The sequence below is a fragment of the Pongo abelii genome, chromosome 16 (genome assembly GCF_028885655.2).
Source record: "Pongo abelii isolate AG06213 chromosome 16, NHGRI_mPonAbe1-v2.0_pri, whole genome shotgun sequence".
In the NCBI taxonomy this organism is placed as follows: domain Eukaryota; kingdom Metazoa; phylum Chordata; class Mammalia; order Primates; family Hominidae; genus Pongo; species Pongo abelii.
The window spans coordinates 56,491,773-56,505,814 of record NC_072001.2 but is presented as its reverse complement, the minus strand read 5'-3'; the positions used below and the strand labels follow the sequence as shown (position 1 = coordinate 56,505,814).

The 14,042-nt window shown below is 34.4% G+C and overlaps 1 protein-coding gene and 1 long non-coding RNA gene across 6 annotated transcripts in view; one reads left to right on the top strand and one right to left on the bottom strand.

The window, feature by feature from the left end:
* Window positions 1–14,042, bottom strand: part of LOC129050114 (uncharacterized) — a 74,846-nt gene that overhangs the window by 11,909 nt on the left and 48,895 nt on the right. The window lies entirely within an intron of this gene.
* The window catches only part of WDR72 (WD repeat domain 72), a 236,037-nt gene that overhangs the window by 217,697 nt on the left and 4,298 nt on the right, over window positions 1–14,042 (top strand). For 3 of the 5 annotated variants that reach the window (XM_054531290.1, XM_054531289.1, XM_054531288.1), the window contains one exon: window positions 8,786–9,267. In XM_054531290.1, coding sequence (XP_054387265.1) covers window positions 8,786–9,111 — 326 coding nt within the window. In that variant the 3' untranslated portion in view covers window positions 9,112–9,267. 5 annotated transcript variants of the gene reach the window in all.

The following is a 14,042-nucleotide window of genomic DNA, read 5'->3' as shown; positions in this document are numbered from 1 at the left end:
GTTAGCATCCAAGCATATCTTTCGTTCAATCTCAATATGTTTTTAAGTAGCTAACATACCACTTTGATGTCATTCAAATAAAAATAAGTCACATTCAGAGTAACTCAGCCTAATGATACGAAATATGGTAACTCAGACATGTTCTTCCTTGCATCCTTCTTAATGTTGACAAAGAACTAGAAAATGGAGACGTAGTCTAGATAATGTGATTTTCTTATTTGCCATTTCCTATCTGGGAGATGAAAGAGCTCTGACACTTGACTAACCATCTGAGACAAACGCTTTCCCTTGAGATAGAGATGGCTGTCAGCTGGGAATATGAGACTGCCTGCCAACCATTCTCCCCACACTGATGGTGTTGTCTTAGTTTCAGTCTGCGGAAAGGTTGCTTCTCTTAAGAATTCCAGTGCTAGTGCCATTTAACAGTTTTTTCTCCTACTGATTCAAGAGGGGAATGTTTTTTGGTGCTTTTCCTTGGTTTAAATTGCCCTGTGATGTGAATCCTTATCTTAAGTTCATATATAAATCATGTTTATCTCTAGTCTCAAATGCTAGCATGATGCTCTTTTGATTGAAGGGTCTCTTGTTTTCCTGGCCTCCTTCTAAATTTTCAAATACAAGCTGGGACGTTTACTATAAATTCTTCCTAGAGTTTTCCCTTTACTGGCTATTCTTCAATTTATCAATATGTGGGTATCTATTTGTTTTCTTCTTTGGAATGTATTCCTGCTTTCAACTTAATATTTTCTTGAACTTGTGAACAGTAAGTAAAATTAATACATTTCTGTATTTGCCATAGGATTTGGTCCTTAAAAGAAAACAAATGACTTTGCAGAACCTAAATTGCATAAAGAGTGCGAATTAATTTCTATACATTCTTAGAAATCATTCACCACCATACTTCTTTTAGTGATGAACAGATCCTTTCAGATGTTTCTGAATGTCTTTTTCTTCATTATCTGTATGGTGTAAAAACTGGAATTGAGCTTACCGATTTGACCAATTAACTTCTTGTATCTAGAAATTCTCTTCTTTACCAAATTGTAGATAAATATAAAAAATAATAAGTAATGTTTCTTATTTTTTATATTTATCTACAATTTGGTAAAGAAGAGATTTACTCAGTAATATTCAGAGACCAAAGTCATGGAAATTATTGAAATTTTCTTTAAGTGTCTGCTCATCTACTCACCAGCTGTCTGCTTGGAACACTGCTTGCCACAAAAAATGGTTTTCCAAAGGAGAACATAAAGAAATCTAGGCAAACCTCCCAATGGGAACTCTTAGAATTACCTGGTTGGGAGTGAGGAAATGTAGCAGGAGGAAGGAACGCAGTTGTACCATTCCCTGTTACTCTCCTTTTCTACTTCCCAACCTACACATTTTCTCTTTGTAATACTCCCTCCATCCTATATCCTTATAATCTGTTTAAGATTCTGAGAGTTTAGATAATTTGATTTGAGTTGGCTTTCATGCCTGGCTTGACTAAGACAAAATGACTTCATGGACCCCATCTTTACATATAAAAGGAATAGAAAGAGTTGGGAATATACTGATTCTCCCTTTGGATTGAGGAGAGTATGACTCCATAGGAACACACACTGCTCCATAACCTTGTCTTTTTGTTCAACAATTATTGAGAACCTCCTTATCGCTGGGAAACTGAAACCAAGAAGGAACACTTTCTCTTTTAGCAAAATGCCAATCTTCCTTAATTCAGAAAGGGCCTCAGAAGTCCTCATTAGTTCCAACACTAGTGTAGTGGCCATCTACCCTCTTGGTATCTTCTTCAGTTGTATACTCAGTAGTTGGTTGGTCTTGGATTCTTAGCTGGCAGAATATTTGAGTCTCAAAGCTGGAAGGTATCAAAGAGGCTGTGTACTTCAACTCCCTCATTTTATAAAGGAAAGAACCTGAGTTTAGTGAAGTGAAATGGCATGCCCAAGGTTACACTATTAGGAGCAGAGGTAAGATTGAAACCCAGATCTTCTGGTTTAAGGATTTTTTTTTTGTTTTTTGTTTTTTGTCTTTAACAATACAACACATTCCCTCTCTGGGAACTCATAAGTTCATCTCTTTAATGAAATTTTTTATATTCTTTTTTAAATAAATAAATAAATATATATACACATATACGTATATAAATATACATATTTATATATACGTATATAAATATACATATTTATATATACGTATATAAATATACATATTTATATATACGTATATAAATATACATATTCATATGTATGTACATAAATATACAAATTTATATACACGTACATATAAATATACAAATTTATATACACGTACATATAAATATACATATTTATATACACGTGTATATAAATATACATATTTATATATACGTATATATACATATATACATATATACATATATAAATATACGTATATATACGTATATATAAATATATATGTGTATATAAATATATATACGTATATATAAAAATATATATACACATACATAAATATATATATGTATATATAAATATATATACGTATATATAAAATATATATACGTATATATATATACGTATATATAAAAATATATATACGTATATATAAATATATATACGTATATATAAATATATGTATACATATATAAATATATGTATATATAAAAATATATGTATATATATAAAATATATATATACGTATATATACGTGTATATATAAATATATATATACGTGTATATATAAATATATATACACGTATATATAAACGTGTATATATATACACGTATATATAAATATATATACGTGTATATATAAATATATATACGTATATAAAAATATATATACGTATATATATAAAAATATATATATACGTATATATATAAAAATATATATATATATAGGGGCTAAACAGTGTGGACTATTATTTTCCATCCAAAAGTAAGTCAGACAGGGTTTCCTTCTTTATGCAGACTTCCTGTTGGCATTAATAAGAAGTTTTTGGACATTTTTGATTAAGCTTGAGCTGTAAACCCTAGCTAGACCTTGAGATTTTTCCCTTAAAACTGCAAGTGAAATTAACCATTGATTTTTAAAAAGTTTTTATTTGTTTTACTTCTTAGGAATCCTTGTTAGCAATTTCACCCAGTCATTTGATAAGTACTCTTGAGTACCTACCTTGTGCCTTGCATTAGGCTAGAAGTGCAGTATCTGCTTGCTTATCAGCCTTACTGAGGCAGCCCATTGCTCAAAGTCCTGAATAACAGAACAATTTGAGAGGAATACAGCAATGTTTAAACAGATTCAGTAAGCAATTGATACCTTTCTCATTTATCTTGCCCGAACTTGGCTGGGTGATCTAGCCATACTTCTCACCTGTGGAAGTTGGCTATAGACAGATTTTTCCCCTAAGCCTAAATAGTCAATAATTTAATCCTCTCTGTGTGTATTTAAATAAAATAATAACTTAAATTCTCTACATCTAGGTAAGAATACAAAAATAATAGTTACTCTTCACAACATTTCGGAAAATTCATTTTTTATTGGTTGAAAAATAGATCATCTTTAAAGCGATTCATTCTAGAAAATGCCACCCACAAAATAATATTCCATGTTAGATTACAACTGCAGGCAGATGGAAAAACATGTAAGTCTAACCTTATCTCATCTTGCTAAACTTGTCTGTAAAATAGTTATTAGTTATAAAGAAGCATTAGATGCCTAATTTAATTGGGGGCATTTCTACATGATTCTTCCCCAATTTCCAGTTCACATTGAAGACAAAGTAAGCCCAAAGTCTAATGTGGTATGTAACTATTGCTATTCAAATATAATCAGGAAGTCCTAGCACTTGATTATCTCAATAGATACTCTTAAAGTAAGGGTGATGTGTACACAGCTCTTTAGCCAGATAGGTTTTCCTGATAAGACATCTGTCCAGAGAGATGCCACTTGTAAACTGAATTTGGAGTCTGTTCAAATGACATCGTCTTTGTTTACAAATTTAGTGTTACCACTTAACATCTTTTCATAGATTATGCCTCCCTCTGATTTAAAATATCTTGCAGTCTTTTGAGATCTGCCAGTATTGCATTAATATTTTCTTCTACCTGAATTTTATGTAGCTTTTCTCACTTCCATACTTCTAGAATGCCATCTTTTAGTTTATTTTATAGTGACTCTTTAAAATTGGAGAGAGATCTGAATTATAAAGCAGGATGGTATTCAACTCTTGGCTACCACATTGAGCTAGTAGCTTTGAACACAAATCTTTGAGTTCTTTTTCACTGCTTATTTCACAGGCCTGAGCTATCTTTTAGTCTTTCCTGACCTCTGCATCCTGTACATTATTTTTGTGCCCCTGATTAATATGTAATTAAGATTTTTGTTTGGATTTGGTCTGGTACTACAGTGGTTTATTCTATTCAGTTGCCCAATATTTCAAACTGCTCTTTTTATTAATGATTTTCCTATAAATATCCTCACTACTACCAAAAAGCCTATACAGATGATGAATGAGATCTATTTTTAAATCATTCATAAGTCATTGTATTGAAAATGTTATTTAGGACTGCAGATTTTATTCACACTGTAAATTATAGGGTTTTTTCAATGGGCTCCATCTGTCCAACAGCAGTTGCCTAGCTTGGAAGATCCAGCCACTGTTTGTGGATGTGGATGGAGACTTTTTTCCAGTGGCCACTCTCTTGCTGGGGATGTGGAAATGTTTCTGGGGGGAGTTGTTCACTGCCTAGGCCTAGCCCCCTTTAACAGCTAATACCATCTTTCTGCAAGTGATGAGAAAAGGAAGAAGGGAATTTTTAGAGGATAACTGAAACAAAAATAGAGAACAGAGCCGGTAGAGGAGTATTACCACTGATGGCCCTGCTACCACTTTTCTAATTTTAACAACAAATCCTGCTATAGAGTCTTCTTCATACTATCTCCTGAATTTCCTCTTGCAGTGTTCTTGAATGTGATTTAAAAACTATTGATTTCATCTTCTCTTTGGCCGAACAATTCATTTCTTTAGGATCTAGAAGAATTACACTAATAGTTAAATGCACCATAGTGAAACACATCCATACGAAGTTCATAGATTCCTCTCTTATCTAGCTACCAAAGATACTGCAAAGATATTTAGAACACTGGCCCTTCAGTCGTCAATATTTTGAGGCATGTGATGAGTAAATGGAATAGCCTTACATCTTTCAGTGGCAGAACTGTCAAGAAGAGTTTGCCTTTTTTGCCCCTTGCCTCCAAATGTGGACTATTTCAGAATCCATTACAGAGGAAATAAACTGTTGATTTTAAGCTAAAGATAAGTCTAGCAACCATTTGCATTATATTGATGTCAAAAGTATCTCTCTGCCAAGCTCTGAAATGCACCTTCAAAAACTACTGGAAATATCCAAGAACTTTAGCGATGAGCTACAAATGGACTTTGGTATTGATAAATAAAAGTCAATATGTATAGTAAAAGGACAACTTACTGTGATAAATGGGCCCACCATCAGTAAAGATCAAATTATTGACTATCTAAAGCAAGGAAAAACCTGTCTATAGCTAACTTTCACAGGTGAGAAGAATTAGCTAACAACAGCAATTTAGAAAAAGCTCAAAGAGACATGTAAAGAGAATTCATTAAAAATACATACCAAAGTAGGCAGCAGCTTTAACAAATATATCCGTGGCACTAGGCTAATGTGTATCTTTGGTCATGCCTAGGCTCCCACCCTTTTCTTTTGCCTTGAATGAGCTCCCTTTGGGTTTTCCACATTCCTACTCAAGGAGGTCTAATTCAAATTTTACCTTCAGACCACTCTATTGTAGAGGAATTCTCCTCTGCACTACTAAAAACCGTGTCTCTCTTAGAATGTCATCTCCAGTGCTCCTACTAGTTACTTTTCATCATACTTCAACTAGAGCACAAGTTGTATGAGGGCACATTAAAAGTGCCTTCATGTCTTTACCCCTCACAGTCCAGCACAGAACTCTACCCATAATAAACACTATATCAATATTTGTTAGTTCATCATTATTGAAGTGATTCATTAGAGAAGCCTTGGTCACACATCATGTCAGAGTTCAGTGATGAAACATCACAGGAAACACCCAAAAGAACAATTGCAAGAATTAGCCTATCAAACAAACAAACAAAGAAAAAGTAGAATGGCAGTAATTAACCTCTCCAATGCCTGCTATTCCCAACTCACAGAATGTAGCTATTTCTTCTACAGTAAATTTAATTGGATGCCCTAGGAACTACCCAGTAAAAATGACAAATCTTGTATCATTTCAGATTTGGAAACTGATCTGTAACCAAGTTCAATATCTGAAGAATAACCATCTTTATTTCCCCTCCCCCACACAAACCACACCCTCCAAAATCAGAGGTAGAAGCAAAGTAGTAGCATGGTACCTACTAGTGTGAGTTTAATGAAGATCATGCAGCTAAAACTACACCTAACTTTCTGGCCTTTTTGAGGGGTTTGGGATGTCAGTTCATTCTGGGACCACTTTATTGCCACAAAGAATGGTTGCAGACATGTACTTTGTCTAATACCATGTCCTCTTCCTCTGTGAGGTCCCTGATTTAGAACAGTATCTTCTGAATATTTATTTGGTGCTTCATAAATATTTTTTGAAGGAATGAATAAATGAATGAATGGAGGAGTGTTTTAAATTATGAAAGAATAGTGTGTTGGATGGCAAGTGCAATGCATTTGCCCAAATCAATAGAGGTGCTACCTCATTGGCTTTTAGTAATAGATTTAGCTATATGATTTATTTCCTTTTATAAATACCAACGTAAATATTTCAGAAAATTATCAAGTAAGATATATAGAGATAAAAGGCATTAAAGTAGGCCAGGAAATCTTGACCAACATAGTAGTATTCTGAATGAAACTGATACATTTAACTATACCACTTAAACATTTCACAAAAAATCTGTGGATTCAAAAATAATCAGTAAGTATGACCTAAACTGAAGAAAATTAAGAAAATTAAACTCAGCTACATCAATAACTACTTAGGCCACACATCCTCTCCTTCCATGTCACAAACTAACCCACATCACCATTTTGCAAACAATGCATCCTTGGTCTCAAGTTGGCCTAACAAAGAAATTGAACAGATCCATTGAAAAGATAATTGAAAGCACATATCCTCTTGGATCAGAAGGATATTTAGCATAGTACCTCTGCATCATTCATGTGTTCATTCATTCATTTCACAGATCCTTCAAGAATACCTTCTGTGGCCTAGACACTGTTGCACATGAAGTCCACAGAAACGTATGGATGAAAATGAAAAGATCAGATTTATTATTGAAAATAGCAATTTCATGCTTTTCTTATATTTTGTTCCCAAAAAAAGGTTTTAGAGAAGTAGTAAATTCTAACTATGCTGGCACTTTGATAGAACAGAGAAGTCATATCTGTGTCCTGAGAGAGTTGGTGAAACAATCTAGAGGGAATATTTAAACCAGAATCATGTTACTAGTCTTCTGTAAAGTTTGTCCGTGTGGTCTTCAGGTTACAAACATCAGTGCTATGCACACTCCATTAAAATAAGTGGAGGAGTGTGCCAGGTCTGAACACTACTAATGCTGCCTGGACCTTGGGTGGGACACCATGGTATCACTTACCAAATGTGTGAAGTAGCACAGTCTCAGCTTCTGCATTGCTTTCTTGTCTCCTAACAGAGGTTTAGAAACAGTGTCCAGGCCCACTCCCCTGTGCCAACAAACATATCTTATGTATGATTTGTAAATATGTATTTTGTTTATTGCATTTACAGCTTATAAATACGTTGCATGTGTTATCAGATCAGTAGTCGTGTTTACTGCAGCAACTTGTAATAAATAAAATTCCATTGTACTCAACAGTATCCATATATTTAGAACTTTTGGCTTAATTGTGACCTAATTTATGCTATTGCAGGCTTGTTTTGCTTTATTTTTTCACTGAGCTTCTTCATGAAGACAAGGCCCACTTTTTCTGACAAATATTTTCTAGAACAAATGTAATATGGAAATATGTTACTTCCTGGAGACGACATAGAGCAAGTATTACAATTTGTGGAAAAATGTGGAAACTTCAGTCTGTTTCTCAAACAGAATTAGTGGGTTCCATCATGGGTTTATAGAAAATTTTAGACTTCTGTACTAGCTTCTATTTTTGGTCATAATCCTACAATATCTCATGATAGATTGTCTGGAGACCTACCATTTGAAACAACAGCCCTTCTTATTATAACTTTCAGTGTATATTCATTCTACATTTTAAAATTTACTTTTTATACTACTAGTTTTTTTGGTGTTTGTTTCCATAGTTTTTAATTTAATGAAAGAGAGCCAAAATGCACACAAAATGTTCATTAGCTGTGATTTGTGCAATGAGAGGAAACATTGCCACCAGTACAGAGCTGGTCTTTCTAATTGACTAGGCTGATGTTCTTCTCTCTGTGTTCTATTGCCGTTAATTGACTATATTGTTTTAGATTTATGCATTAAAAATACGATTTCTACTTCGAAGAGATCACTTTGTTACTTTGTAGCTTTTAAGCTGATGCCGTGAACTTATTTTTCTTCTAAGATAAAGTCACATCTATAGATTTTTCAACTAATTACATGTCTGCCAATAAATACTTAGAGGATACATTTTATTTCAATTTATTATTTGTGTTTACATAGTGTGTCCCTGGAAATATCTGTGGAACTGAAAGGAGATGTTTTAATGGTGTTTGCTACTACTTTTTCATCCTCTCTCTTCTGTCTCTCTCTCTCTCTCTCTCTCTCTTTTAATAGCTCCAGTCAGTCCGGTCAAGCATGACAGCAACTTAAACTCGGCAAACATCCAAGACGTGGAGGACATGCCTGACAGATGTGTCTTGGAAGAGTCTGAGAGTCCAGGTGAAAGCCATTTAAAAATAGTCAAGTATAAAATGATAAATTTGACGCAGCTTTGGGGTCCTTGGAAGGGGGTGAGGGGAGAGGACATTATAATGCTGTTTTCTCTTAGCAGCTGCACTGTCAAATTAATGGTCACCTCCAGGGGTCACAGTGTGGAGCTGTTATCTTTTCCTCTTTCATCAAGAATTCAGTTGGAGGAAGTACAAAGGCTTTATGACTGAGAAGGGAAACTGACACTATCAGTTCATTATCATCAATTTTAGGCTAAATGGTTAATAGAGCCAGAGATTGGAAACTATGGAGAAATGGCAACATTTTAAATATTTCAAATAATGGAATCTAACAAGAGGGGAGCGGAAGTGGACAGATGGGGGTGAAAAGAGAAACTGTCATCATTACAATTCTATTTACCTTTCTAGAAACAAACAGGACTGTAACTGGGATGAGAGGATTTTAGCATGATGGTAATGAATACTGTCAAATGTTTAGGGAAAAATAAAGTCTAGAAAATAGTAACCGTTCTCTCATGCAATAAAAGGTATTCTTTGTCAAAGTTACATATTTGTATATATCCTTTATAGAAATAAAAGAGAAATGTACTAGAAGGATACAGCTAGAAACACTTATACAAGGATTTCTGTTTCTATTTTTGTTTCATTTTGAAGCACACCTAGCCTTAACGACTAATTAATTAGAATCAAAAAATCTTGTAAAAGTCGAATGAACATTCCTGGATAAATACAAAGTTATAAGGTGCTAGAAGGTACTTATTATCGTGAATGAAAGAGTTAAATATCTCCTCCACTTAATATTTGTGATTCCTGTTTTATCTGGCTCCTGTGTACCCTCTACCCTCTCACATCTTTGTGTGCTGATCCATGTATCATATTTTTGATTCATCCTCTCTGTGGCCTGTCAGCTTAGTTAAGAGATTTCCAAATCTTGTAGCCTTCGCTGACAGGGGGCAGCTGCAAACAGTCCCCTGATCCTTCCCCAAGGAGAGCTACTGAGATTTAATTTTCAGTGAAAGGTGCAGCCTGCAATCTATGTCAGGTCCCCTAAGTCATCTCGGAACCCCAATAGGCGCAGTGGCAATGGCATTGTATATCAGTCCTCTTCACTCCATCAAGATTCCTCTGAAGATGGACTGCTGCCGTGTGCCTGTTCTCAACCACACTTCTGCTTTCAGATCCCATGGAACTGAGAAATGGCATCTTTAGCAATGACAGAAATGTTTAATGAGAAAATTAACCCCACCTCCTGCCATAATAGCTAAAAGAAAAATGTAGATGAGTCTCACTCTAAAAGGGAGAGGGTAAATGGTAGTGTTAAATTTCTATAATAAAAATTATTTATCCATTACTTTTAGTTTTGACTAATTTTGCCGAATTTTGATTAGGTTTTAGAAGAGTCTTAATACAGTTTTCTCTTACTCATTTTGTCAGGCAGGTAAATCTATGAATCAAGTTTTTACCTAAATGTCCACTGTTTTTGACAAGAATAGATCAGCTTTATATCATTTCAAAAGTAGAATAAATTTCCATCATCCATTAATATGAATGGAATGGGAGTGAGATTCAAATATAACATTCTCTATCTGATTGATACACACAAACGCATTTATCAAGAAAGAAAGATTAATTAGAAAATATAGGTGCTGATAAAGAATCTTAACTCAAAAAGTGAGTACTGTTCTATACATCGGACGTCATTATACTGGTAATAAAGAATGAATTACTCTGGCTTTTTCCTCTGTCCATTCCTGCATTTTAAGACATCTTGCCTTATAGGCCTAGAAACCTCTGGAGAGTTCACTACTGGTCTCACTGCCTTCCACTGAGAATTTGTGGCTTGGTTGTCATGGAGACATCGTATTTCTCCAAGAATTGCTCATATTGATCCGTGGCCAGGAGTAAATGGCCAAGCCAGTGTGAGGAATAAAGGGGGCTGGGCAGTCCTATAAAATGACCAGGGCTTGTGGGTTGGAAACAAGCTCATAGCAAACACTTAGCTGAAAAGAAAGAAGCAGTTTTATTTTGTTTTAGGATTTCTTTCTGCACTTTGGGCCATTGTCTTCTTTCGCTATGAACTGAAAGAAACTTGTTAGTCACTTGTCATGTCAGATCTTTGGTGCTTGTCCTGACACAGCTGTCAGCCTTCCAGCTCTGCGCAGTTCAGGGACACACAACAAAGAGGCAGTGACATGAATTATTTATTGCTCCTTGTGTGGATAAAATTCTGTGATAAGAAATTAAGACACTTCTGACAGAGGTGCTTGTTTAGTAAGAAAGATTTTGATGAGAGAGTGTGTTTCCTTGAAGCATGAGTACTCAATGGGCAAAATTCTTAAAATTGAACATGGAGGAAATTAAGTTTTATGTTTCTTGTGTGAATTTGGTGGCAGAGAGGGACGTTCTTGAACTATAAAAATAAGACTTTTCACTTTTCAAAGCCCAAACATTAACTTCAAAATATCAAGTCTTTCAAAATTTAGGAGCTCCAAAACCATAAGCATTACTCTAGTGGTTTAGTTACCTCTATTTACCACATGTGAGTGGTGTTTCTCTGGAAAATATTAACTACCTCAGTCGGAAGAAACAAATTTGGGGTTTTTAGGTGGTGAGATTTGGGAAAATGTCCTCAAACCAGAAGAGGTGCTTCAGTAGCTAAACTTAAAATTGCATTAGTGTATTCCTTAGTCATTGTATGGAAAAGAGTGCATTTAATTCTGAACGTACACTTACCATTTTCAACTGGAATGTTTTCACTCATTTAAAATTCCTTTTAACATTTTTATGTACATGCAAAATCCCCCAGTTACAAAGCTGAATGTGGTCAATCTTCTAACTTTAATGGATATTGAACTTACACGGTTTTATCTATGCAATGCTAAATGACTAATATAATTATTACCTCATTTTAATGAATAGATCAGTTGTTTGAACAGCATATAGAAAATGAAAAAAAGTATTTTTCCATGCAAGCACAGTTCAAGTATATTGCTTTATATATTGTTCACTCCACATAAACTCTCTTCTTTGCAAATCCTGTAAACATCATTTTACTTTAACTCTTCTGGTTTTATATTTTGAATACAAACGTATTTTCATAGGCAGAAAGCAAAAGGGACATTGAAGCGCAGAAAAAGTTTTTGGAAAAAGTGAAGTTGATATTTGGATGTTGATAGAGAGTTTTAAAATGTCATTAACAAAGCCAAGTTGTTTGAATTTATATAAAATAGAAATAACCACTTCGTGTATTACCTCTGAATACAATGGGCTTGAACTCAGTATGTAGATTGTTTATTTTTATATTGGCATCACTCCTTCTCCAGCACTGAATTGACCAAGGATGACCCATTTGTAAATGGGCTGTGGTCTGCATATAGGTCACAATTTAGATGGCTTGTGGAGTGGTTGTTCACCTGGTCTCTAGAGCACTCTACCTTATTCATCAAGCCATTGTGATCTCTTTATGGGTTCAAGCTGTATACCCAGGTGAGTGCCTGGAGTCCATTAAGGTAGGCAAAGCACCTTTAGACCAGAGCATTCCTATTACTTTGACCCTGGTAGTGAACCTGGAGGTCTTGTCTGATAGGGAAAAGTGTCTCCCAGCAGTGTCTTTTCTTTGGAATAATTCATTAGCAAAGAGTTTTGACTCACAGGTGGATCCCAGATTGAAGTTTCCGGCTTAGACTCTGTGAAGTCTACTTGCTCCTTCACTGGCATTTATACCTTCCTGAAACCCGTGGGAATAACTTTGATGTCTAGTAATAGAAGCACTGAGACAGTATCATGAACTTTCAGCTCCCTCTTTTGAGATTTTAGGGCCATTAGGCTTTCTTTCTTTGGCTCTTTAAGGCCTGGTTGCTTCTGAATCTGAAAGACGTTATCACAAAAATAGTTCAGTGGAGCCTTTTGCTGGTTAACTTCTTACTGTTTCTTTTACAGTGATTAAAGCTTGTTTTTCATTCTTCAGAATAATTTTTTAAGGATTTCTAGCTCCTCATCTTTAAACTCATTCGGTGATAGAAAATTTAGTGTGACATTCACAATTTTTTATGACACTGTTAATGAGAACCTTAAGCCTTTGTCACCACATTGGCTTGGAAAATTAATAATTTTTATTTTTAGTGCACTAGAAACAATGCACTCCAAAGTAGCTTCAGCTGAAAATAATAGTGACAAGAGACAATTAGAAGTCCAACAAAATGCATTTACGTAAGTGTTTCCCCATCATTCTGAAGTAGTTTATAATCAGTATGCATTCTGACATTAATAGAATATTTTTGTGGTTTTTATAAGGCAGATTATCTATGTAGATCTATATACATCATTGTCAATCAATATTACATTTACATGAGTCTGATTACCAAAACTAGATTTCTCACAGTTTCCAGGGGATACTATATTGTGAAAAGCCAAGGTGGAGTTTTTTTTTTTTTTTTCTTTTTCTATTCTGGCTCATGAATCACCAGCAAAAATCAGGTAACAGAAAGTAGGACAGATTCAGGACTGGAGTGCTGGAGATGGCTGATGATGATGCATGAAGCAGAAAAAATGTGGAATGTGTGAGCAGCCGATCAATCATGGCCATCGAGAACACACTTCTTATGGTTAGCGCTAAAAAACATCTAGAAGAATTAAGAGCAATTCCAGTAGGAAGATATAAGCACTTTCTTCGAGTTGTTTTTAACAATATCACATTCTTAAAATTCACCCAAAAGCAAAATTCAAGCATCAACATATTTTTTAAAGAATGCAAAATTATACATTAATACACACACACACACACACACACACACACAGTTAGTATACAGTATTGGTTTAACTAAACCATAGTTTTTGCCAGTAGGAGTGGAAGTTACTATTCATAGACATGTCATTAATATAAATGTGTTTTAAAATAGTTATTAAGGAACAATGTTTGGTAGTCAATTTGATTTTAAATGAGTGGCTTTTTTTAGCCTACAAAGACAATCATCCAAGTAGTCTGAGAAATAAATACTTGTTTGATTCTCTAACTCAAACAGTATTTCAACTAATGAATTTTGACCCTAAAACTGCAACTGTGGATTTTTCTAAGAACAATTAAGCTGTTCAAAATTTATGGAAATTTACTAATTTCAAACTAAATTTTTCTTATAGAAAAC